The 26,406-nt window shown below is 45.5% G+C and overlaps 1 protein-coding gene and 1 long non-coding RNA gene across 5 annotated transcripts; one reads left to right on the forward strand and one right to left on the reverse strand.

Annotated features, from left to right (window-relative positions):
* Positions 1–2,273: 2,273 nt before the first annotated feature.
* LOC111525844 lies at positions 2,274–22,049 on the reverse strand. 4 transcript variants are annotated; one of them, XR_002726212.2, is made up of 5 exons: positions 21,897–22,049; positions 19,515–21,297; positions 16,108–16,245; positions 10,270–10,345; positions 2,274–2,975 (listed from the first exon to the last, which is right to left on the reverse strand). It is a non-coding gene; the product is annotated as an uncharacterized LOC111525844 (long non-coding RNA). The 4 variants fall into 4 exon arrangements; XR_002726211.2 differs by having other exon boundaries at positions 10,270–10,415; XR_002726210.2 differs by lacking the exon at positions 10,270–10,345.
* Positions 3,164–3,560, forward strand: LOC111525843 (cytochrome c oxidase subunit 6C-like). Its single transcript, XM_023191492.3, has one exon. The coding sequence runs from the start codon at positions 3,209–3,211 to the stop codon at positions 3,434–3,436; it is 228 nt and encodes a 75-aa protein (XP_023047260.1). The 5' UTR covers positions 3,164–3,208; the 3' UTR covers positions 3,437–3,560.
* Positions 22,050–26,406: the final 4,357 nt, after the last annotated feature.

Below are 26,406 nucleotides of genomic sequence, written 5' to 3' on the forward strand. Positions count from 1 at the left end.
GGAGCAGAGTCTTCTCTCCCCAGGGGAAAGGGAGATTCCCTTTCCCGGTCCACTAAGTAACGGGTGCCTTCCCAGGCACTGGCGTTACCGCTAGACCAAGGAGCCATCTAGTGACCCTGTCCATGCATGACAGAGGGCTCACATTCTTGACTTCTGGTCACTTCTCACCGTGTCCCTTCAGCTCCTATCTCTGTATGGCTGGTTTTTCCTAGGTTATAATTGTAGAACAGAGAGGATTATAATATTGGAATAAAGAGTAATGCTACAAACTAATGATTAATAATATTAATATATAATCATATCTATATTTCTAGTATAACTATTCTTATTCTATATATTTTATTTATTCTACTGGAACAGCTCGTGCCTTCGGTCTCTCACCTCGGCACCTGGGTGGCTTACCACCCACATCTTCCCCCTTTTTATTGACTAGGATCGTCACTGCCATCATTGCTTGTCGTTGATTTTGGACTTGTCCTCAGACTCTTTGGAGACATCTGCAGACTAAAAGTAGACAACGTAAACATACGGTATTAATGATGCCAATGACAACAATGATCCTCTGAGGGGTTTGATCCATTTAAAGGGATTAAGATCACATCATCCTTTAGTTACTCCTTCAAAAATGTCCGAGCCAGCCTGTGAGGCCTCACAAATTTGTTCTTTAAGTTTTGAAATATCTAACATTAAGTTATCATCCCAGGCTTTTAAATGTTTTGAGACTTTTTCCCAGCTATGTTGATCTTTATTATAAGCGTAAGGCATTATGCAATAATCGGAAGTATTCCAATCGCACTGTAATTGCATATGGTGTTCCAGATTCATAACTCTCTCTCCCAGTCAGATTACACTCTGGCCGAAATCATTAACTTAATTAGCCAATTTTTGATCAACTTGAGTCTGAGAATTTCAGAGTTTGGTGGGGTTTTTTTTGCCATGCTTCCACATATTGAGCGGTTTGAACAGAGTTGTGGATAGCAACTCCAGCGGCTGACGCTATTACAGCAACCGCAATTAGTCCTGGAATGACTGCAGTAAGAGTAAAAATGAATCTCTTGGTTAAGAATATCCTTAAGAACTTCACTGACTATGTATATAGAGGGGGAAGACTCCCATGGATGATGTAAAGAGACTGGTATCCATACTACCTCCTTAGCCCTTACCAACAGAATACTTGTTCTGGGATTAAAAGCAGCATCAATATACGTGGGCAGCTTACAATCATCACATTATATAGTTTGTGCATTGGGAGTGATAATTATATTTCCAACTAACAGCATATAAGGGGGTTTGACACAGCTCCTGATAGGTATCACCTGTTCTGACATCAAGGTGATCTTGAATATGGGTGTCTCGGTATTAGTAGGGGAGAACTGATAGGTAGCATTCCATATCCTTATTCCTGTCATGGCTGCAGCTAATTTCCGTAATTAAGGATGTTCTGGGGTAACAACTGGATGAATCATTTTTGGTCTAGGAGGAACGATTCCTGTGTCCATCCATTTATAAATCGATAAGGAGGCACCCGTTCCTTCAACCTGTAGGACTGCCATCAGTCCTCTACATAATCTAACAAATAATTAAACTCCGAGCATTTGGTATTTTGGCCAGAGCAATTCCTCCAATAATACCCTCTTGGATCCCAGTCAATAACAACACCCGTAGCTAGATTTTGGAACCCTACGGCCTTTAGAGCATTATAATAATTCCATAAAATTGAATTTACTAGAAAATGTCCCTTTGTAGGTTCATTTGAGCAGTCTGGCAGTCCTTTAGTTTTACTGCTTTTAGTAGTGACAGGAACCCTCCATTCCTCATATGGATTAAGTTTAACATTCATGAGTTGGAAAGAATTGCTACTGAACACATATGCACTTGATAAAAATCATTACTAGAGGACGGTATAGTCCACATCCAGTTCTTATAATTGTCTTGTTTTTCTAAGACCACCAGAGCGAGCAAAAGAACCAGCAAGTAGGCAAAGGTCAGGCGCAAAACTGCAAGTTTATTTTAGTAACCCAAGGTGTGGAGAAGAAGTCTGTCGGCCTCCGGCAAAGAAGGCCGGCAGAGTTCCCCCGTGGGGCTCTCGGACGGACTTCCCACAGTCCCGACATCCCGACAGGACTGGGGCTGTGAGAGGGCCGCGTGGCTCAATGGCGGAGAGCGGCTTTTCTAGGAGTGGGAGGGCAATAGGTGGGGCACGGACGTGTCAGGGGTGTTCCGCAGGTGCGACCAGGTAAATCTTGGTCTCTTCGGATTGACGTCACCTGGTGCATGCCCAGTTGGTCTGCACCCTCCCGGGTCGCCGGCTGCATTTTCGCGCGCGCGGGAAGAGTTGGGGGTGGGGGGGATGAAGAACCCGGAAGTGCACCATCTTGCCTCGGTTCGTCCAAACAATAATAAGCTAAGCAGCCAGGCAACATTCCAATGCACAGTGGTGGATACTTGTAGCCAATTGACAAATTAAAGTGCATACCTTCTTCTTCTGGTTGGGCTGGAAACCTGTCATCATCGGAGACCGGTGTGAATGCATTATTGTTAGTGTAAACTTCCACTGAGGAGTCCATCCAGGAGACAGACTGAATTAAAGAGGGAAAAGGAACATATGCCCAGTAGGCATAATTTTGAGTTGCCCCAACCTCTGGTATACTCACCACTACACTGACCACGATAAAGGCAGCCAGAATTATACTACCCGTCATTTTTGGAATTCCTTCTTCTTGTAGTAATTTCTCTGTTTGATGTGATAAGACTTTTATCTGGCCCCATGTTGGTAGAGTAGAATGACTGGTGTTGTAGGTCACACGGCGATATTTTGTTGTAATGTCGAGGTCATGGAGTTTATGTGTCAAGTGACAAACCTTGCTCTATGCTTTCTGACGGTTCTTTGCCTTTTGTTTCTGGGAGTTCTACATCCTTGGAGTTATAATGCAATCTCAGTTGCTGGGAGGGAACCCACATGGGTTGTTCTTCTCCTGGAGAAACACAAGCGAAACCCCTACCCCATGTTACCACAGTACCTAATTCCCATTTGTCAGTTTTTGCATCCTTCCACCATACTCGCTTTCATTTTTGTGGATCAAACTTATTTCCAGTGAAATGTTGTTCTGCTGCTGTAAAAGGTTGATTTCTTGCTAGGTTTAAGAAATTTAGTGGGGGAAGGACGTTGGTATTGAGGTTGGCATACGTATCAAGGACAGCAACTACCATGGCATCCGAAGTTTTGCCAAAACCTCAGATGCGTGGCCTTCTGGCCAAGCGCCTGCGATTTCATATGGTTACAGCATTTGTGCTATCCCTGGGAGTTGCAGCTTTGTATAAGTTTGGTGTGGCTGATAACAGAAAGAAGGCATACGCAGATTTCTACAGAAACTATGATGCCATGAAAGATTTTGAGGAGATGAGGAAGGCTGGTATCTTTCAAAGTGTAAAGTAATCCTTGGAATATAAAGAATTTCTTCAGGTTGAATTACCGAGAAGTTTGTCACTGACTCCTGAACTATGACACATGAATATGTGGGCTAAGAAATAGTTCCTCTTGCTAAATAAACAATTAACAACAAAAAAAAAGAAATTTAGTGGAGAAATAGCCAAATTTAACTGAGTATGAGGGGTAGCAGCATCCCTCTTCGGTTTAGTGTCCTGTTTTCAAAGTTGGTCTTTAAGCGTTTTATTAGCTCGTTCTACCAATACCTATCCTTGAGAGTTATACGGAATGCCAGTTGCGTGAGTAATTTCCCATTTCTGAGTGAACTTTTTAAAAGCATTGCTAATGTAACCAGGACCACTGTCAGTTTTTAGTTTCTCAGGACAGCTCATAACCAAGAAACGTGAAAGCATGTGCTGTTTAACATGAGCCGTACTTTCCCCTGTTTGACATGTGGCCCAGATAAAATGAGAAAAAGTGTCAATAGTTACATGTATAAGACAGAGTTTGCTGAAAGCTGGATAATGAGTCACATCCATTTGCTACAGAGCACTCTGTGAAAGTCCTCTAGGATTAACTCCTGAGGACAGTGGCTGTAAAATTAACACTTGACAAGTAGGACAGTGACATACAACGGTTTTAGCTTGTTTCCATGTGAGGGAGGACTTTTTTCAGAGTCCCGCAGCATTGACATGAGTTAAAGCGTGAAAAATTTCTGCATCTGTAAAAAATGGGAGCAACTAATGTATCAGCACTCGCATTTGCTGCTGAGAGGGGTCTGGGAGGGGCGTGTGAGCCGGAATGTGAGTAATGTAAAAGGGAGAAGATCTTGCTCTTGAGTATGGACTGAAACCTTTGGAAAAGAAAAAGTAGGTTATCATCAGGCAGAAATGTGTTTAAGGCAGTTTCAATGTTGCAAGCAACATGTACTACATACACTGAATCAGAAACAATATTAACTGGTTCAGGGAAATATTCAAGAACAGCCATGACAGTGATCATCTCAGCTCATTGTGCTGAAGCAGCTCCTGAGTTAAGGACACGTTCTTTTCGTCCTGTATATGCTGCTCGGCCATTACAGGAAGCATCAGTAAAAACAGTGACAGCTTCAGCTAATGGGGTATCCGTAGTAATGTTAGGTAAGACCCAAGAAGTTTAAGGAACTGAAACAGTTTTACATTAGGATAATGATTGTCAAATACACCCGGGAAACATGCCAAATGTACTTGCCAAGAAACGCAGTTGCAAAAGCCTGTTGGACTTGTAATGGGGTGAGGGGAACAATGATTTTAGGAGATGAGAATGAGCTTGACCAATTAGGATGGAAATTTGATCTAGATAAATGATAAGCGTCTATAAAGAGCTGTGTGGAAGAAAGCATTATTCAATTAAATTATGTCCCTGGATAATGAGTCCTGTTGCTGAATGAATGTTTAGTAGGAAAGATTAGTATTTCCATAGGTAAATGTGGGCCGGGCGCGGTGGCTCAAGCCTGTAATCCCAGCACTTTGGGAGGCCAAGATGGGCGGATCACAAGGTCAGGAGATCAAGACCATCCTGGCTAACACGGTGAAACCCCGTCTCTACTAAAAACTACAAAAAACTAGCCAGCGAGGTGGTGGCGCCTGTAGTCCCAGCTACCAGGGAGGCTGAGGCAGAAGAATGGCGTGAACCCGGGAGGCGGAGCTTGCAGTGAGCTGAGATCCGGCCACAGCACTCCAGCCCGGGCGACAGAGCGAGACTCCATCTCAAAAAAAAAAAAAAAAGAAAAGGTAAATGTGGATTCGCCCTGGTTATCTGAGATTGTTGAATGCGTTTTTCTGTAAGTTGTAATTCAGAATCTGCCTCAGGGGTCAAAGACATTTTGTTGCGTAAATCAGGATTGCCCCATAATGTTGCAGAGATTAGACATAGCATAGGCAGGAATGCCCAAGGAGGGGTGAATCCATTTAATATTTCTTTTTTTTTGAGACGGAGTCTCGCTCTGTCGCCCAGGCTGGAGTGCAGTGGCCAGATCTCAGCTCACTGCAAGCTCTGCCTCCCGGGCTCCCGCCATTCTCCTGCCTCAGCCTCCCGAGTAGCTGGGACTACAGGCGCCCGCCACCACGCCCGGCTAGTTTTTTGTATTTTTTAGTAGAGACGGGGTTTCACCGTGTTACCCAGGATGGTCTTGATCTCCTGACCTCGTGATCCGCCCGTCTCGGCCTCCCAAAGTGCTGGGATTACAGGCTTGAGCCACCGCACCCGGCCCCAATTAATATTTGTAAGCAATTTTTGGAAATCATTGAGAGTTTTTAGAGAGTCTCATCTGAGTTGAACCTTTTGGGGCTTAATAATTTTGTCTTCTAGCTGCATTCCTAAATGTTGATAAGGAGAAGAAGTTTGGATTTTTTCTGGGGCAATAACCAAATCAGCTGTTGCAACTGCTTGTTGTACTGCAGAGAAACAAGATATTAATACAGAACGTGAAGGTGCTCCACAAAGAATATCATCCATGTAATGAATGATATAATATTGAGGAAACTGATCTCTTACTGGTTTTCATATGCTCCCCACATAATATTGACAAATAGTAGGGCTATTAAGCATTCCTTGAGGTAGGACTTTCCAATGGTAATGCGCTGTGGGAGCGATGTTGTTAAGGGTTGGAACTGTGAAAGTAAATTTTTCAAAGTCCTGAGGGGCCAGAGGAATGTTGAAGAAGCAGTCTTTAAGATCAATGATGGTAAGTGGCCAGTACTTGGGAATCATAGTGGGGTAAGGCAAGCTGAGTTGTAATGTCCCCACAGGCTGAGGGACAGCATTTACTGCTCTAAGATCAGTAAGCATTCTCCACTCACCAGATTTCTTTTGGATAACAAAGACAAGTGAATTCCAGGGAGAAAAAGATTGTTCGATGTGTCCCAATTTTAACTGTTCAAGAATCAAAATATGGAGTGCCTCCAGCTTATTTTTAGGAAGTGCCCACTGATCTACCCAAAACAGTTTCTGAGTTTTCCAAGTCAAGGGGATGGGATCTAGAGGTTTGATAGTGACTCCTTCTAAAAAGAATAACCAAGTCCCGTAGAATCTGATTTATTGGGAGGTATAATAGGCTCAGTGATGCCTTCTGCTGATTTTCCTAAGCCCATACATTTTGGTCATAATGTCTTTACTCTGATGGCTATAATTGCCTTGTGGAAAAGAAATCTTTGCCCCTCATTGTTGTAAAAGATCTCTTCCCCACAGGTTAACAGGAACGGGTGTAATGAGGGGGCAGGTAGTACCAATCTGTCCTTCTGGGCCCATACAGTATAAAATTATAGAACTTTCATACTTCTGAAGCCTGACCAACACCAACTAATGCTGTGGACGTGTGTTCCTTTGGCCAGTGTCAGGGCCACTGATGTAAAGTGATAATGGAGACATCAACGCCCATATAAATCATTCCCTCAAACTTCCTTCCTTGAATATGCACGGAGCACACAGGACGAGTGTCAAGAAATTCTGCAGACTCAATAAGCTGCTTTGCCCTGATAGTCTGTGCTACCACAACCTCTGGTTCTGGTACAAGAACTGGATCCTAAAGGAATGTAAGGGAGTATAAGAAGTTGAACAACGTGGTCTCCAGCTGCCACATACCAAGGGACTGCAGAGCTAATGACAATATGAATTTCACCTGAATAGTCAGAATCAATTACATCAGTATATACTTGAACACCTTTTAAATTTAGGCTTGAGCGACCAAATAGCAAACCGACACTGCCAGTCTGCAAGGGGTCAAAAACACCTGTGGGAACAGCAATAGGTGGCTCTCCAGGTAACAGAGAAATATGTCTTGTGCAACAAAGATCTACTACTACTGCTGAGCCTGTGGTGGCGGGGGACAAGCACTGTACTGAGATTCGTGTTGGGGTAGAGCCATTAAATCCTGTGGCACAAATTGCTGAAGTGGGAATTGGGGTGTAGGTTGAATGGATTGGGCCGGAAAGGCACTCATCTGGCAGGAAGCTACCTGGAAGTTGAGGAATGCCCCATTGTTTGGAGGCGCCTGGGGCCGGCCCTTCTTCCCGGTTCCCTGGTTGTGAAGTGACTATAAGGGATTGCCATCAATATCAAATTTTCAGTGGCATTGAACCACCCAGTGATTTCCCTTTCAGCATCGTGGGCATACAGTAGAAGGTGGGGCTTGTTGAAAAAATTTTGGTTGTCCATGTTGAAAAGGATGGCGGCCTGTACGACGAGGACAATCTCTTTTAGAACGTCCCAGTTGGCCGCATGGAAAGCATTTGCCAGGAAATTGTCCAGGCATTCGAATAGAGACCATGGCTTGTGCTATGACCATTGCTGCATGCAGTTTCCCCCACGCCTTCATAAGCTTTAAAGTATGAGGTGAGTACATCACCCCCTAGTGGAATTTTGCCTTTAACGGGGCAAATAGCTGCCTGACAGTCTGGATTTACTTGTTCGTAAGCCAAAGTTCTACAACAAGGCCGTGGCTATCAGGGATAGCTTGTTTAGCTGCGTCTTGAAGATGGGCAATAAAGTCTGGATAGGGTTCATGTTGTCCCTGTCTGACAGCCATAAAAGATGGGCATACTTTGCCATCATCTTGAATTTTGTCCCAAACGTCCAGGCAACATTTTTGTAATTGTTCAATAACCTCATCATTTAGTATAGCTTGGTTTTGAATTGCAGCCCACTGGCCCATTGCCAGTAATTGGTTGGCCGTAATATTAACAGGAGGATTAGAGCTCTAAGACGAATGCATTCCTGGACAGACAGCATCAACCCACCAAGTCCTGAATTGTAAATATTAGGATTTAGATAAGACTGACTGCTAAAATTTTCCATAGGGCACCAAGTGTTTATTTTCTGCTAGGGCTTTTAATTTGGAATGGACAAAAGGGGAGTTGGTGCCATACTGCTTCACTGGTGCTTTGAAATCTTTGAGGAATTTAAAAGAAAAACTTGGCCGGGCGTGGTGGCTCATAAGGTCAGGAGATTGAGACCATCCTGGCTAACACAGGATGTCTCTACTAAAAATACAAAAAAAAAAATTAGCTGGGCATGGTGGCAGGTACCTGTAGTCCTAGCTACTTGGGAGGCTGAGGCAGAAGAATGGTGTGAACCCAGGAGGAGGACGTTGCAGTGAGCTGAGATCGTGCCACTGCACTCCAGCCTGGGTGACAGAGTGAGACTCCGTCTCAAAAAAAAAAAGGAGAGAGAGAAAAAAGAAAAACTTTCCCAAGTAGCAGGGCATACCTGAACCTGGCCTGAATGTATAGGCTCAGGTTGAACTACTGCCTGAACTGCTGGAATACCAGGAACTGTGCCCCGGTGGCAAGCAGTTGTGGAGCCTGATTGTTTTCCTGAGCAGCCTGATTGTCAAGACCAGGGACTTAATTCTCAGGCTGTTGATCTTGAAGGACCATGGGATCAGCCGCCTGCTGAGCAGGATCAGCAGGCTGTGGCTGATTTTGTGCCACTGGGATGGTGGGTATTGGAGGCTGTAAAATTACAGGAAATTGCCAGGTTTTTGGATCCCCATATTCTCCTGCCTGAGCTATAGCCCTCATAAGAGAAGTGTCATTTTCAGGGATGTATACAGCTTGTTGCTTATGAGCGGCAATGGTGGTAGCAACTGCAGTAGCGACCGGACCGGAAGCAGAAAAAAGTTGGAATTTTGAATGCAGGAAGAGTTTAGAACCTGTAGGCCAGGATGAGACAACATTACCTGCTGGGCAGGTCTTTCATTGGCCTGAAATCCAGGCTGCCACGGTAACTGTGGACCAGGCTTCAAGGGAGCCTGAGGTTTCAAGGGAGCCTGATTTGTTGGAAAAGACACAGGCTTCAAGGGTGTGTGATTTGCCAAAAGAGACCCAGGCTTCAAGGAGCCTGATTTCCGAAAGAGACCCAGGCTTCAAGGCAGCCTGATTTACCAAGAGAGGTCCAGGCTTCAAGGGAGCCTGACTTGTCAAAACAGAACCAGAAGTGAGAGGTGGAAAAATAGGTTGAATATGGATAGGGTTGAGGGCCTCATACTGGGCTGAACAGGTGGAAAGTTGAGAGCCCCCACAGCAGGGCTGAACAGAGATAGGGTTGAGGGCCTCATTACCAGGCCGAAAATGAAGAGCCTCTTCACCGGACTGTGTAAAAATTGGAGCCTTTGTACCAGGCTGCATGAAAACACAGTTATAGCCTCTTCTTCAGGCTGTATCATCTCATTTTCTATCTGCATAGCTGGAGAGTTGAGAGTTTAAGGAAAGGTAGGAAGGTCCGGCTGCAATGGCTGTTGATAATATCTGTCAGCTGGATTTTGCTGGTTGGGGGAAATAAGCTCATGCAGATCAGTTAAAAGTTCGTCATAAAGTGATAACTGGGGCATGGTAGGCTCTGGTGTAGGTGGTAGCACCAAAGGAATATCAGAGTGGAGGTCCGTCTGTAGAATCATGGCCTTAATCTGCAGTATCCTCAGGGGAAGAGAACTGAGAACCTCCTCAACCTCCTCAGAGGAAAGAGGGATCAGTCTCCATGTTTTCCTCCTGAGTCTGTAAGGAGTCTAGGACAGAGCGAACTGAAGCCCAGATTGACCAAATTGTGGGTGGAATAATAAGTTCCCCTTTATGAGCAATTTTGAATTGTCTGCCAATCTCATCCCAATCTTTAAATTCTAAAGTTCCCTCAGCAGGAAACCAAGGGCAAAGAAGATCTACAACCTCAAACAGTTCAATTAACTTATCAGTAGATACTTTTTACACCTCCTTCTTTATGGAGAGTTTTTATAAAGTTTAAATAAGCCGAGTACTTGGTACTGGCCTGTCCTGTGGTGTCCCCAGGATACTGTGAGTGCCCAAGCTTACCACCAAGGTTATTGACCACAATCCTCAGGAATCTGTCATCAGTAGTCCTCCGCTGAGTTCTGCGCTCAAGGTGCACCTTCACACAGTGAGAGAGAAATCCTTATTGGGCGCCAGGCGTAAGGTCCAGCCGGACCTGTGGGTTTTCTCTTAGTGTGTGGAGATGAGAGATCATAGAAAAATAAGACATGAGACAAAGAGAGTAAGAAAGCCAGCTGGACCCAGGGGGCCACTACTACGAAAATGCAGAGAGGAATAGTGGCCCAGAATGCCTGGATGCATTGCTGCTATGTATTGTATTCAAGGCAAGGGGGCAGGGTAAGGAGAGTGAGTCATCCCAAGTAATTGACAAGGTCAAGCAAGTCACGTGTCCATGTGACAGGGGGCCTTTCCCTTTGTGGTAGCCAAAGCAGAGGGGGAGGACAGCATACATCAGCGTTTTTTCTATGCACTTATCAGAAAGATCAAAGACTTTAATACTTTCACTAATTTTGCTACTGCTATTTCTAGGAACTTAAAAGAGGCACCAGGTGTACAGGCGGAACATGACAGTGAACAAGGAGCATGACCACTGAAGCACAGCACCACAGGGAGACATTTAAGCCTCCAGATGACTGCGGGCAGGCCTGGCTAACGTCAGGCCCCCCACAAGAGCTAGTGGAGCAGAGTGTTCTCTAACTACCCCAAGGAAAGGGAAACTCCCTTTCCTGGTCTGCCAAGTAACGGGTGCCTTCCCAGGCACTGGCGCTACCGCTAGAGCAAGGAGCCCTCAAGAGGCCCTTATCTGGGTGTGACAGAGGGCTCACACTCTTGTCTTCTGGTCACCTCTCACAATGTCCCTTCAGCTCCTGACTCTGTATGGCCTGGTTTTTCCTCAGTCATAATAACAAAGATTAATACTAAAAACTAATAATTAATAATATCCATATATATACTCTATATCATATGTCTAATATAACTTTCTTTTATCCTATTTTATTATATTGGAACAGCTTGTGCCTTCAGTCTCTTTCCTCGGCACCTGGGTGGCTTTCCGCCCACACTGACTGAGCCAAGTGAATGGAAAGTAAGTCAGACTCTGGTAATATACATGTGGTAAATGTGAACGCAGTGATCTTCATACCATATCTACTGAGCCAGGTGAATCAAAAAATAGACTCAGCAGAGTGATGTTCACGTGGTAACTCAAAGTCAGTCATCTTCATACTACATCTAACTGAGCCAAGTGAATCGAAAATTAGACTCTAGAGAGCGAAGTACATGCCATAAACTTAAATGACAGGCTCTTCATTGCCCTCTGAGCCAGGTGAACCGAAATGTAGTTAGACTCTAGATAGTGACGTACACGTGATGAACATGAATGTAGCGATATTCATACCACATCTGATTGAGCCAAGTGAATTGAAAAGTGGTCAGACTTCTAATAGTGACATACACACCATGACATTGAAGGCACCAAGTGAACTGAAAGGAAGTCAGACTCTGGATAGTAACATACACATAGAAAACTTGAATGCAGCAATCATGTTACAGGAAAGGTGCCCCAATCAAGACCCCAAAAGAGGGTTCTTGAATCTCACACCAGAAATAATTCAGGGTGAGTCCGCAGTGGAAAGTAAAAGCAAGTTTTTTAAGAAGGCAAAGTGGTGAAAAAACAGCTACTCCAGTCAGGCGCAGTGGCTCACACCTGTAATCCCAGCACTGTGGGAGGCCGAGGCAGGCGGATCACGAGGTCAGGAGATCGAGACCATCCTGGCTAACACGGTGAAACCCCGTCTCTACTAAAAATACAAAAAATAAGCCAGGCATGGTGGTGGGCGCCTGTAGTCCCAGTTACTCGGGAGGCTGAGGCAGGAGAATGGTGTGAACCCGGGAGGTGGAGGTTGCAGTGAGCCGAGATCGTGCCACTGCGCACTCCAGCCTGGGTGACAGAGCAAGACTCCGTCTCAAAAAGAAAAAAACAAAAAACAAACAAACAAAAACACCTCTCCATAGACAGAGCAGGACGTTCCCAAAAGAGGAGGAACACATCTACCCTAGGTACAATGCTTGTATATATGGGGAGATGTGCTCTGCTACAAGGGTTTGTGATAAAAGATTAATGTTCTTAATTACTATATTTTGCAAGAACTGATATTATCATCTTTGAAGCAAAATTAGGAATGCCTTTGTTCTCCAGGTATCCAGATATCTGGACATTGCCACGTCTGGGTCTGTTTAGTAAACATTATTAATTTGTTCCCTTAACCATAAACATCTAGAGGCTAGGAATGCCTGACTTTCTCAGAATCCAGCCCAGAAAGTCCCAGCCTCATTTTCCTAGCCCTCACTCAAAATGGAGTCTCTTTGGTGCAAACACCTCTGACATATCTCCCCACTCCCTTTACAAGAGGACCCTTAATCCTAAGCATTGCAGAGGGACGAAGATCTGTCTTGTGTAGCTTCTTCAGGCTGAACTGGGACAATGATATTGCTGCCAAACTATTAGGGTCTCTTGCATTCGGGGTAGAGAAAAGCTCAGAGAGCGTTGGTATGGTGAAGGTCGTTCATAACTCTTGAGTTCTGATAAAAGGTGGCATCTGGAAGATTAGTAAGTGTCCAATTTAAGAAAGCATTAAGGCCGGGTGCGGTGGCTCAAGCCTGTAATCCCAGCACTTTGGGAGGCCGAGACGGGCGGATCACGAGGTCAGGAGATCGAGACCATCCTGGCTAACACGGTGAAACCCCGTCTCTACTAATAAAAAAATACAAAAATCTAGCCGGGCGAGGTGACGGGTGCCTGTAGTCCCAGCTACTCAGGAGGCTGAGGCAGGAGAATGGCGGGAACCCGGGAGGCGGAGCTTGCAGTGAGCTGAGATCCGGCCACTGCACTCCAGCCTGGGTGATAGAGCAAGACTCCGTCTCAACAAAAAAAAAAAAAAAAAAAAAGAAAGCATTAAGTGAGCTTGTCTTGCATTCCTACACAAAGAGCTCAACCACAATATTTTCCACAGCAGCAAAGCAAAATAAGTAAAATTATGCCAAGTAAACTAAACAGGAAGTCTTTCCAACAACTGGGCAGTTGTTGAAACCAAGCCAATATAGGGTCAACTGACAGCATACCAATGGCAGAGATATGAGTGTCTAAAGCTTTCAGAGCCTGGGTAATAGTATGTGAATAGTCAAAAACATATACGCAACATTTGACTTTGATCAAAGGACATGTTTCCCCTTGGGCTGCTGTTAAAATGTCCACATACCCAACAGTTTGTCTGATTACGTAGAAAGGCTAAAGTCTATGCCCACTCAATAAATAAGTTACTCTCTGCATGATTCCAACTTCTACCCAAAAGTAGAATCCCAATCCGTATCTTTATGTTACCCATCCCTTTCATTTCTTCTAAACAGGAGTCAGAGGTCACTGCTTGGCTCACAGGAATAAACGAGATCAGTCTCTTGTGTTCCACCAGATTGTGGGACTTCCTAAGAGACAGGTTTCATTCGAGATAAGTGGACCCAGCTGTTTATTCCCAGAAGTTTAACTATAGCTGGCGTACTGAGGAGAACTTGGTAGGGTCCCTTCCATTTTGGGGAAAGTTGATCTGCTGGGAATACTTCCTTCCAAGTTTCTAATAGGACTCAATCTCCTGGCTGGGTTGTAACAAGTCTCTTTCTTAGTGGGGGAAGGGAGTCTTTGGTTTCCATACTTAAGGACTGCATTTTGCACTTATTCTAAGTTGATCACATAATTCTGTAGCTTGAAAGTATCTATGTCTATTAGGAGGTCTGTAGTTAAGAAAGGCCTTCCATACATAATTTTAAAAGTGGTGAGCAGTAGATTTCCCTTAGGGGCCACTCGAACCCATAATAAGGCTACAGGTAATAACAACAGCCAGGTTTCTGATGTCTCCTGGCATAGTTTAGCAAGAGTCCTTTTTAGAGCTTGATTACCTCTTTCTACTTTCCCTGAAGACTGTGGCCTCCATGCCAAGTGAAGGCGGTACTGAATTCCTAGGGCTGAAGATACATTTTTGGGTAACTGTCACTGTGAAAGATGGCCAATGATCGCTCTGTAAACTCTTAGGCAGCCCAAATCTAAGAGTTTTTCCTTTAACAGGAGTTTAGAAGTATGTATTTCCTTTAACAGGAGTTTAGAAACTTCAATTGCCTTTTCAGACCAGGTAGGAAAAGCCTGAACCAACCAGTAAAGGTGTCAATGAATAATAATAAGTATTTAAACTTTTTACATAGGGGCATCTGGGTATAGTCTATTTGTCAGTCTTCAACAGTGTACACTCCCCCATGCTGAACAGGCCTTATTAGAGGAGGAGGTAAAGATTGGTTATTTGGATTATTCTGGGCACATAGGTCACAGGCCTGAGTTACCTGCGTTACCGTTTTAAGTAAGTCTTTTCCTACAAAAAGCGTGGGCATTAATTGAAACAGGGAATCTCCTTCCAGATGAGTAGAGTCGTGCAAACACTTAGCTATTTTCCACTGATTGGCACCTGGTAGTAACAGCTTGTTGTCATTGATGAGCCAGCCAGAAGGATCTTGAATTAAACCCTGACCTTTAGCCCATTCTTGTTCCTCTTCAGTATACCTAGGTTCTGTCATTATCATGGCTCAGGGCACTAACATGCCAACAGGTCCAACTGGCTCCTTTAATGCTGGTGCCTTAGCAGCTGCATCTGCAAAGGAGTTTCCCTTAGCCACACCAGAGTCTCCTTTTTGCTGTCCTCTGCAATGGATTACAGTTACTTCCTTGGGCAGCAAAACAGCATCCAATAGATTCCAAATTTATAAGTGATGTTTTATAGGGGAACCCTTAGCAGTTAGAAGGCCCCGTTCCTTCCAGATAGCAGCATGAGCATGAAGTGCCAGAAAGGCATACTTAGAACCAGTATAAATGTTAATTATTAAGTCCTTTCCCAGTTGCAGGGCTCTATTAAGAGCTATTAATTCAGGCTGGGCATGGTGGCTCATGCCTGTAATCCCAGCACTTTGGGTGGCTGAGGTGGGTGGGTCACTTGAGGTCGGGAGTTCGAGACCAGCCTCACCAACATGGAGAAACCCCATCTCTAATAAAAAATACAAAATTAGCCAGATGTGGTGGTGCATGTCTGTAATCCCAGCTGCTTGTGAGGCTGAGGCAGGAGAACTGCTTGAACCTAGGAGGTGGAGGTTGTGGTGAGCCGAGATTGTGCCATTGCACTCCACCCTGGGCAACAAGAGCAAAACTCTGTCTGAAAACAAAACAAAACAAAAGCTGTTAATTCTCCCTTTTGAGGTGACGTAGACGCTGGTAAGGCCTGAGATTCAATTAACTTGTACTGACTGACAACAGCACACCCAGCTTTTCTGTTTCCCTGGTGCACAAAGTTATTTCCATCTGTAAACCATTCTCCTTCTGGATTATCCAGAGGCTCATTTTTAATGAGCCTTTAATGGCTGGAGTAAACTTGCTCCATAATTTGTATCCAAGAACGACCTGGGGTGCCTGTGGGTTCAGGCAAGTAGGTAGCTGGATTAAAATCTGGCATACTTTAAGTGTTATATCAGGAGCATCCAGCAACAAAGTCTGGTATTTATTCACAGGAAAGGAGAGGAAGCAATTTCTGTCTGCCTTGTGATTTCCAAAACATACTACTGTTTGCAGCTGAGTTCATAAATCCCTTCCCAACAAGGGTGGGGCATTCAGGAGAAAACCAAAGTCCCTGAAGAGAAGTTTAAAGGATAGGTAAAATGGCGTCTATGGGCTTGTCTATCTATCCCCTTGACCATACAGTTTTGGGGTGACAGAGGCCCATTATAATGGGTCAAAACAGAGTATGCATTCTAGAAGGAAGTTAATATTCTTACCTGCCATGTCAAGGGTTATCTGAGGCTTCTCAGAAGATATGGCTAGTTGTCCGACGAGGTGTAGTAGAAGGTCTCGGGCCCCGTCACTCTTGGGCTTGCCTAGTTGTTTTGGCAATCTGGTTTGGGTGCAGATGGCTGCTGTAAGGTACATGGATGTACTTTGGTCAAGGAATAGCCCGAGGCAGATATCCAGGCCTGCATGACTCAGTGAGACTGGTGCACAGGGGCTCACCTCCACTTGTTACATAACCTGTTTGTGTAAGCTCATACTTGGCTCTACACCACTACCGTCTGTAAACGGTATAACTGCCCTGCTGACACTGTGCACGGGGGCTCAACGTGGCTCAACATGGCTCTTGTGCAGGCACAGGTACCCAGAAATAGAGTGAAGCTACTGACCCCTATAAAGGAGAATGACTGGCTGGCGGATGGACAGAGGTGAGCCAGGACATGACTTGGCTTGTGCCCAAAGAGAAAGGTTAAGCTACTAATCTTAGAGCTGGCTGGCCTTGCAGGCCAGTTGTGCAGCTGTGCATAGGAGCCAGCTGCTGAGAGGAGCCAAAGAGTCACAGCAGACAGCCGAGTTAAAGGCGAACAATACAAAAGAGCTAGTGTGAGAGAACTGCTGATGAGAGAGCTGCTGAATAAAACTACATTTCACCTGCCTACAGTCCCCCAAGTGTTCTTTCAGCTATTCATCTATCCACCCACTCCTCTCAGACCTCAGCAAGGGGTGCACCCTAACTCTGGGCATGACATTTGTTGTAGTCAGGCCCTGGACCTAACAACTCCCTTTGGAGGAAAACTGGGCAATCCCTCTTCCAATGACCAGTTTCCTTAGTGTGCACACTGATTCATGCCTAAAGCACGCTGACTTGGACACCCACCTTTGGGCTTCCCCTTTCAGCTTCCCTTGTTCAGTCCAAGAGCCAGGAGAGAAACTCTATGTGGGAGGTGAGCTTAAGGCTGTAGCCAAGAGCTGCACCTTGTGGGAGGTCCTTCTTGCTCCTCTTTCTGCTTCCTCTGCTTTGCCCGTTATTAAAAACTAAAGATGCCATATCCAAAAGCTGTTTCATAGGAGTCTAGGGACATATAGCCACATAGTGGGTTTTTTGTTTGTTTGTTTGCCTTTTTTTTTGAGACAGTCTCGCTCTGTCTCCCAGGCTGGAGTACAATGGCGCAATCTGGACTCACTGTAACCTCCACCTCATGGGTTCAAGCAATTCTCCTGCCTCAGCCTCCCAAGTAGCTGGGATTACAGGCACTTGTCACCACGCCCAGCTCATTTTTGTATTTTTAGTAGAGACAGGGTTTCGCCATGTTGGCCAGGCTGGTCTTGAACTCCTGACCTCAAGTGATCCACCGCCTCAGCCTCCCAAAGTGCTGTGATTACAGGCTTGAGACACCACACCGGCTCCCATAGCTGCTTTTTGTAGTTTCCTGTGAATATCAGGGGCAGATGGGGTTATAAAATGTCTTCCCAAAAGGGTTTGTCCTTCCTTTGAGGCAGGATCAGTGATATTATACTTCCTGATTGCTTCAACTAAGTGCCCTTGAAATAAAGCTGGATTCTCATCTTTATCCTGAGAATCTTTCTTAACCTGTTCATAGTTAATAGGCTTTTTCATACATTTCTTCATCCCTTCCAACAAACAAGTGACCATATGATCTCTCCTCCCCAAGTCCTCACTGCCCCTTTGATAGTTCCACTCTGCATCTTGATCTAGAACTGCTATACTTCCTGCCTGATAAATCGTATGGTTCGGGTTGCGAGCCAATACCTCATCTGCATGGGTCCTAGCTGTCCCCAAAATGCATTGTTTCTCTTCCACTGTACAACACAGAGACAACAAAACATGCGGATCCTGCCAAGTTAAACTATAGGTCAGAGTTGATTTCTCAAATTTATCTATAAATTGTCCTGGATCTGCAGAGAAATTCCCAACCTTCTCTATATATAGAGGCAAATCGGATGTAGAAAAGGGAAAGTGTACTCTCACAGTGCCCTCTTCCCAGTTTGCCACTTCTCTAAGTGGACAAAGATTTCCCCTTAGAGGTTGATAGGAGGCCCCACTATGAGTAGTACTCGCTGGGCTGAGTTCCGTGGGGAGTGGTGGGTATAGAGTGGGACTAGCTGGGTAAGGAGAAGGGACGAAGGGTTCTCAGGAACTTTCAGGTGGACTAGAGGGAGAAAGAACTGACACATCTGAATCTTCAGAACTGACAGAAGGAGGTTCTGCTCCTCCCAAAAATGCCCGCTGAACCACGGCGGGGCTTGCATTAAAGGATCACCTACTATGTCTAGATATTTTTCTATGATTCACATTATCCAAATAACATAGGTGAGCTGAGCCATGAATCTTAGATAAACCACAACATGGAGTTTGACAAAAATGTTAAGGCAAAATAAATGAAGAGGATTTAGATAAGAACAACCAGAGCAAGCAATAGCAGCAGTATGGATTGGAAAAGCAAAGCAAAGCCGGTTTGCCCGAATCCAAGAAAGGAAAGTTTTTTGTTTTTCTTTTGAGACAGTCTCGCTCTGCTGCTAAGGCTGCCAGAGTGCAGTGGTGCAATCTCGGCTCACTGCAAACTCCGCCTCCCAGGTTCAAGCGATTCTCCTGTCTCAGCCTCCCAAGAAGCTGAGATTGCAGACATGCACCACCACACCCGAGTAATGTTTGTATTTTTAGTAGAGATAGGGTTTCACCGTGTTAGACAGGATGGTCTTGAACTCCTGACTTCAGGTGATTGGCCCACCTCAGCCTCCCAAAGTGCTGGGATTACAGGCATGAGACACCGCACTTAGCCATAAAGGAGCTTTTTTAGTTTGCAAAATGAAACAAAACAGGAAGGAGAAAAGTCCCCTGATTTCCATCGTAATGCTTCTCAATCACACTTAGCATAGCAGCAACAAAACAGAACCATATCTATCTAATTGCTCATAGTTGTTAAATACCAAATCTCAATCAGCAATTTTAGAGACGGATCCTCCAATACTTTTTGTTCTCAGTGTTTCAGAAGCAAACGGACAGAAATCGGGAAGGACACAGGAGAAGAATAAGGTAAAATCCCTAAGGCCAGTGAAATGAAGTCTCTTGAAAATGACAGTGAAACGGAGACAGCAACCAAGACAAGGAGAACGAGGTAGATTAATACCAAGAGCATAGCTTGCGGTGTGAAACCTATTTTTTAGCCGAGAGGGACTTTACTGAGGGGCCTCTAACCCCCTAAATCTTAGAAGGGACTCTAACCCTCCTAAGGTTGGGCCTCTAACCCGAGGTCAAGCATCCTTGCCTTTTACTAAAAGGGACCTCTAACCCACTCTCTTTTAGGAAAGACTCTAACTCCACTAAGTTGGGCCTCTAACCCAATCCCATTCATTACCCGGGCACTCCACCACTTACCCAAAGTCGTCCAATCAGGGCTGCAGTCTACTTCCTTTGGGCTGGGTGAGTTTCTTCAGTATCCTCCCTTTCGTCGTTCGCCAGAAATATGTTATAGGGCCCCAACACTTACCCAAAGCAATATAGTCCCATCTGTGGTCGCCAGAAATATGTCACAGGAAAAGGGCCCCGATCCAGATCCCGAGAGGATTTTTGGATCTCGCGCAAGAAATAACTCAGGATAAGTCCGCGGTGCAAAACAAAAGCAAGTTTATTAAGAAAGTAAAGTGAAAGAACAGCTACTCCAAAGACAGAGTAGGACGTTCCCAAAACTAACAGAAGGAACGTATCCACCCCTAGGTACAATGCTTGTATACATGGGGAGAGGTGCTCTGCTACAAGGGTTTGTGATAAAGGATTAATTTTAATTATTATATTTTGCAAGAATCCCTATTACTATCTTTAAAGCAAAATTAGGAACGCCTTTGTTCTCCAGATATCCAGCTATCTGGACACTCGGGTCTCTTTAGTAAACGTTAATTTGTTCCCTTAACCGTAAACATCTGACAGCTAGGAATATCCTTCAGAGAAAGCACGCCCGTAAATCCCGGCCTCATTTTTCTAGCCCTCATTCAAAATGGGGTCGCTTCGGGTTCCAATGCCTCTGACACTCATACTACATATGACTCAGCCACGTTAATGGAAAAAATAGACTGGATAGTGACGTACCCGCAGAAAACGAGTGCAACATCTGTCATACAGATCTGACTGTAGTCAGATCCTGCACAGTTAAGTAGAGGCGGCAAACTTGAATGCAACGATCTTCATACTGCATCCCACAGAGCCACGTAAATCGAAAAGCAGTCCGACTCTGGATAGTAAAACACATGCGGTAAACATGAATAGAAAAATGTTTATACTGCCTTGGATGGAGACACGTAAATAAAAAAGCAGTCCTACTTGAGATAGTGAAGTACGGGCGCTGAACTTAAATAGAACAATCCGCATATTGTATGTGAGTAAACCAAGTAATAGCAAAGAGCAGTCAGATTACGGAGACTGATGGAGACCGATGTGAGTGCAGTAACCTTTAACTCAATGATCGTCACGCCGCAACCAAGTGAAACCGAAAACAACTAAGCTCTCCCAAGCACGCGCGGCCACCTTAAAAACAAGGGCGCTAATAGCCAATGATCCGACGTGAACGTGCAAACGTAAAGCACGGGCGGCCAATGTAAAAACAGCGGCGCTAATAGACGCCAATGATCTGACGTAAGCGTGCAAACGTAAAGCACGGGCGGCCAATGTAAAAACAGAGGCGCTAATAGACGACAAGGATCCGACGTAAACGTGCAAACGTAAAGCACGGACGGCCAATGTAAAAACGACAGCGCTAATAGACGCCAAGGATCTGACGTAAACGTGCAAACGTAAGGCACGGGCGGCCAATGTAAAAACGACGGCGCTAACAGACGCCAACGATCCGGCATAAACGTGCAAACGTAAACCACGGGCGGCCAATGTAAAAATAGCGGCGCCGACAGGCCCAAAAGAACCTATGTAAACGCGCAGAAGAAAGAAAGACACGGTGAATTTAAATACAAGACTGCTAACAGACCGTGACAACCGGACTTACGCGGCGACGTAACAACGTCTTCTGGGATGCTGAAAGTCCAACGCAAACGCTAGGACACTGCCGCTTTTCCGCTTTTCCGCAGACCACACGTTGATAACTTACCACTGCCGACAGCCCCAAGAAAATACGCCTATAATCCTGCTTCTATAAAAAGTTAGCAGCGGAGAGCTAAAAAAAAAAAAAACCAAACGAAAGCACTCACTATACACTATAATCACCGAGCGAAGCTTTAAAACACTCAGATCTGAATCTCAAAAACAAAGAGTGCGGCCTATCGTCCATTGCACCCATTCTCCACACATCCTCAGCTCAGGGTGACAGATATCACCCTAAATAACTCTCCCTCCTACGTTGAAACTGTGTATCTTTATCCAAATTTTAAAACCTCGCCTAAGTATATTGTTACTATTTCGGAGGATATTACTTTCCTTTTTTGCTCCCATAACTCCCGAGAGAAACAGCCATTTAAAATTTGCATGCCCCGCCCCAGACGCGTCGTGCCCTGCCTGCCAACCACTGAACAGAAAAGAGCCTGTAAATCACTGGGATCTTGGGAAAGCTCCTTCGGCTTCATTGCCCTTCAGGAGGCAAAACCCAGAACGGAAAAGACACGAAGAACTCTATGAGGCTATTCTTTCCTCCCCCTCCCCCTTCCCCTCCCCTCTCCCTCCCTCCTTCTTCCCTTCACCTCCCTCTCCCTCCTCCTCCCCCTCTCGTCCTAACCTAGCCAGCATCCAACATTTCTTTAAACTTTTTTTCACACATACATATTTTCTATAGCTGCACACATGGAGACAGGTACTCAGGTCTCCTCCCTCTAGCCGTTTCTCAACTGTCTGGTCCGGCAAGTTTTCGAGGAGGCCAGGGTGCAGCCCCCGGGGGAGCACATGCTCTGACTGGTTCCAGGGCTGGGCGGAGCCTTGGGAAAGGGGCCCCTGTAAGAGATAAAGAAACAGGAAATAAACACGAGAAGAGTTTTCGCTCTTGTTGCCCAGGCTTGAGTGCAATGTAGCGATCTCGGCTCACCACAACTTCCGCCTGCCGGGTTCAAGTAATTCTCCTGCCTCAGTCTCCTGAGTAGCTGGGATTACAGGAGCGCGCCACCACGTGGGCCTGGCTAATTTTTGTATTTTTTTTTTTTTTAAGTAGAGACAGGGTTTCAACATGTTGGCCAGGCTGGTCTCCAACTCCTGACCTCAGGTGATCTACCCACCTCGGCTTCCCAAAGTGCTGTGATTACAAGCCTGAGGCACGGCACCCAGTCCCATATTACTATCTTTAAAGCAAACTTGAATGCAACGATCTTCATACCGCATCCCACAAAGCCACGTAAATCGAAAAGCAGTCCGACTCTGGATAGTGAAACACATGCGGTAAAGAATGGAAAGATGTTTATACTGCCTCGGATAGAGACACGTAAATGAAAACAACCGTCCCGCTTGGTAAAGTAGGGGCGCTAAACTTAAATATAACCATCCGAATATCGCATCTGAGTGTGCCAAGTAATAGCAGAGACCAGTCAGAATACGGATACTGATGTAGGTGCGGTAACATTTAATCCAATGATCGTCACACCGCATGTGACTAAACCAAGTGAAATCTAAAGCAGCCACACTCTCCAAAGTACACGCTGCTGACATATATACACAAGTGTGCTAACAGGCCCCGACGATCCAATGCAAACGCGTGGAGGTAACGAAAGAACTTCCCATTCCGCCTTGTCAGCAGACAGCCTTTAGAGATCTCCTTTGCTGATGTAATGCGAAATAACGGTAACTGACAGTGCAAGTTCCGCACTTTACCTCAGCCTAAATGACCAAGGCGCTGTAGGCATTAGCGTTCGTTCACAGCCAGCCTCCTCTTAGAGCCAAGTGTATTAATAGGTCCCGACAATCTGAGTGAAGATGACAAGAGGCTCCCATTCTATGAGTGGAGATAACAAGCTGATGACAAAAGTCGGGTGCTCCCCGCATTGGCACCCAGCAGGCAGCACCCGCCCCCGCTCCCAGAGCCCTCCATCCTGCCCCTTCCCAAACCCCCATCAAAACACCAACCCAGTCTCCTCGCTCTCAAGTCATTTTCCGACCTGCCTGGGAGCCACTCTGATCTCCCAGAACACCTCATTTTGTGAGTTCACACCTTCTTGGTCCCTGTGTGGTGTCACCAGTCTCAATTTCCAAAATAAATTTTGGGTCAGTAGTGGGGGTGGGGTCCATCTAGTTCTGCAGAGTGGCAACAGCACAGAAGCTGTCGGACTTGCTGTGCACATATTCCAATTTGGGTGGAAAAGCCTCCCCATTGGACTGGGTGGCCTCTTGTCAGTGACAAAACCAAGGGATTTGCTACTCTCCCATTTACACACACTGGTTACTGAGTGTCTCCTGTTGAACACTTTCACTTCCGCGGAAAATTCGTTGTTCCAGACCAAGCTGACTACTGTCTTCACTGGACATTTCTAAGAGGTGCTTTTAGTCCCAGGGAAATACCCCAGAAGCTGTGAAGTACAACAGCCTTAGGCCCTGTCCCAAAGATTCTAATTTAATGGCTGTAGGGTGGGGCTAGGATCTCAGGATGATTCACTCCACGGAGCTATCGAGCTATTGTCCTCAACTATAGCCAAGGGGTGATAAGCACTGTTAGACACAGAAGGAATTTACACTCCCCTTCAGGAAAGACCTTTGTAGATATGACCTCCTTTGGCTGTCATTGTTCAGAATGGTTGAGGGTCTGGCAAGAGCTAGTCTTAGTGTTAAGACTAAACCCAGTTTATAGGATTTAAGTCCTCTAGATGGGAGGTGGGACAACTGGGAATGCTCACTTGTTCACATGTACATCTGCCTTGTGTATTTCCACCAGAAACTGTTCCTCATGATACTGTCTGTCTGGGCCGATCCCTCCTCTCATAAGTTGAGACAAGTAAATTGCAAAGGTCCTAATCACCTAATTCTGGTGGAGTCTTTAGGTTTTTCCAAATATAAGATTACATCACCTTCAAACAAGGATAATTTGACTTCTTCCTGTCCTTTTTTTATTTTTTTTTCCAAAGTCTCAGTCTGTCACCCAGTCTGGAGTACAATGGCACGATCTCCACTTACTGCAACCTCCATCTTCCGGATTTAAGCAATTCTCAGGTCTCAGCCTACCGAGTAGCTGGAACTACAGGTGTCTGCCACCATGCCCAGCTAATTTTTTTTATTTTTGTAAAGGTGAAATTTCACCATGTTGCCTAGGTTGGTCTTGAACCACTGGACTCAAGCAATTATCCTGCCTCTGCCCCGCAAAGTGCCAGGATTACAGGTGTGAGCCACTGCATCCAGCCAGAATAATTTCAATCTCTGGTAAATGCACCTGATAGAATTCTGCATTTCCAATTTCTTTTTTTCCTTTCCTTTCCTTTCCTTTTCTCCTTCCCTCCCTCCCTCCCTTCTTTCCTTCTGACAGAGTTTCTCTCTTGTTGCCCAGGCTGGAGTGCAATGGCATGATCTCGGCTCACCACAGCCTCCGCCTCCCAGGTTCAAGCAATTCTCCTGCCTCAGCCTCCTGAGTAGCTGGGATTACAGGCATGTGCCATCATGCTAGGCTAATTTTGTATTTTTTGTGGAGACAGGGTTTCTCCATGTTGCTCAGACTGGTCTCGAACTCCTAACCTCAGGTGATCTGCCTGCCCCGGCCTTCCAAAGTGCTGGGATTACAGGTGTGAGCCACCACGCCTGGCCATTTTCTCCAGTTTCTTTAAATTTCCTCAAAATTGCTATTTTGAATTCTCTGTCTGAAATGTCACATGTCTCAGTTTCTCTGGAATTGGCCCCTGGTGCCTCACCAAACACGGTTTGGTGAGACCGTGTTTTCTTGGATGGTCTTGATGCTTGTGGATTTTTTTGTGTGTGTGCGCATGGAAGTATTAGGCATTTATTGTATTTTTCACAGTCTTGTTTCTGTGTGTCCTTCTTGGGAAGGCTTTCTGGGTATTCCAGAATATGTGTGCCCCAATCCCAATCATGCCGTGATTCTTACAGACTTGTAGAGGTACTACCCTAGCGGTCTTGGATGAGATCCGGAAGAATTCTCTGGATTACCAGGCAGAGACTCTTGTTTTTTTCCCCTACTTTCTCCCAAATCAATGGAGTCTCTCTCTGTGCTGAGATGCCTAAGCAACCCTGTGCTGGTTCTGACCCAAACCCAGCACAGCACCCGGTCTCACTCAAAGGCCTGCTATATTCACTACCCGGCTACCACCTACGTTCCCTCAAGGTCGTAGAGCTCTACGATCAGGTGGCCAAGCCAGCCAGGATTATGTCCCTCCCTTTAGGGCAGTGAGCTCCCCCAAGCCCTGCATGGGTGCTGGGATGCTGTCTAGAAGCCAAGGTTTGGAGTCAAGACCTTAGAAATGTAACTGATGCTTTATTCTACTGCAGTTAAGCTCCTATGCGAACCACGAGAAAAAAGTTCTCCCCACTCCTGGCTAAACTGCCAGATGCCTCCGACGAGGCTTCCTAGCCAAACAACCTTTCTTATTCGCAGGGACCAGGCGCCGTACTTGGTAATTCCTGAGTAAGAGGCTTCAGCTCCCTGACGGGATGAATTAAAAAGTCAAATAAAGGTCGGGCGCAGTGGCTCAGGCCTGTAACCCTAGCATTTTGGGAGGCCAAGGCGGGTGGATCACTTGAGTTCAGGAGACAAACCTGGCCAACATGGTGAAACTCTGTCCTAAAAATACAAAAATTAGCCAAGCGTGGTTTTAGCGCAAGCCTGTAGTCCCAGCTACTCGGGAGGCTGAGGCGGGAGGATCGCTTGAACCCAGGAGGCGGAGGTTGCAGTGGTCCGAGATGAGGCCATTTCACTCCAGCCTGGGCAACATAGACTCGGTATCAAAAAAAAAAAAAGAAAGAAAAAAAATTAAGAGCAGTTGGGAGGCAATATGAAAAACGAGAAAAAAGTAGCTGCAACGTTAGTCAAGGTGTTAAGACTAAACCAAATGGCAACCGGCGTAGGCTTATGACTGACAATCCTGCTTTCTTCGTGTTTTAACGGTCCGAGTGCAGAAATTGGAAATGCACCTCCTAGCATGTCAGGCTTGTAGACAGCGGTACCTAGTTCATCAAGCCTCGGAACCCAAAAATGCACTTCTAAGCGGTTACTTGTTTAGACTCAACGCAACTAAAAACAAAAAAGCTTTTATCAGCTCCAACAAGACATACACCAAAAAAAAAAAAAAAAAGAGCAAAACCAACTACAACTCATCTAACTTTTAGAAACTAGCAGTTATGGATCCCCCGA

Source organism: Piliocolobus tephrosceles, chromosome 16 (assembly GCF_002776525.5).
Source record: "Piliocolobus tephrosceles isolate RC106 chromosome 16, ASM277652v3, whole genome shotgun sequence".
In the NCBI taxonomy this organism is placed as follows: domain Eukaryota; kingdom Metazoa; phylum Chordata; class Mammalia; order Primates; family Cercopithecidae; genus Piliocolobus; species Piliocolobus tephrosceles.

What these genes read in the sequence shown, in the direction of transcription:
- LOC111525843 (XM_023191492.3), top strand. Translation starts at nt 3,209, where the DNA reads ATGGCATCCGAAGTTTTGCCAAAACCTCAGATGCGTGGCCTTCTGGCC.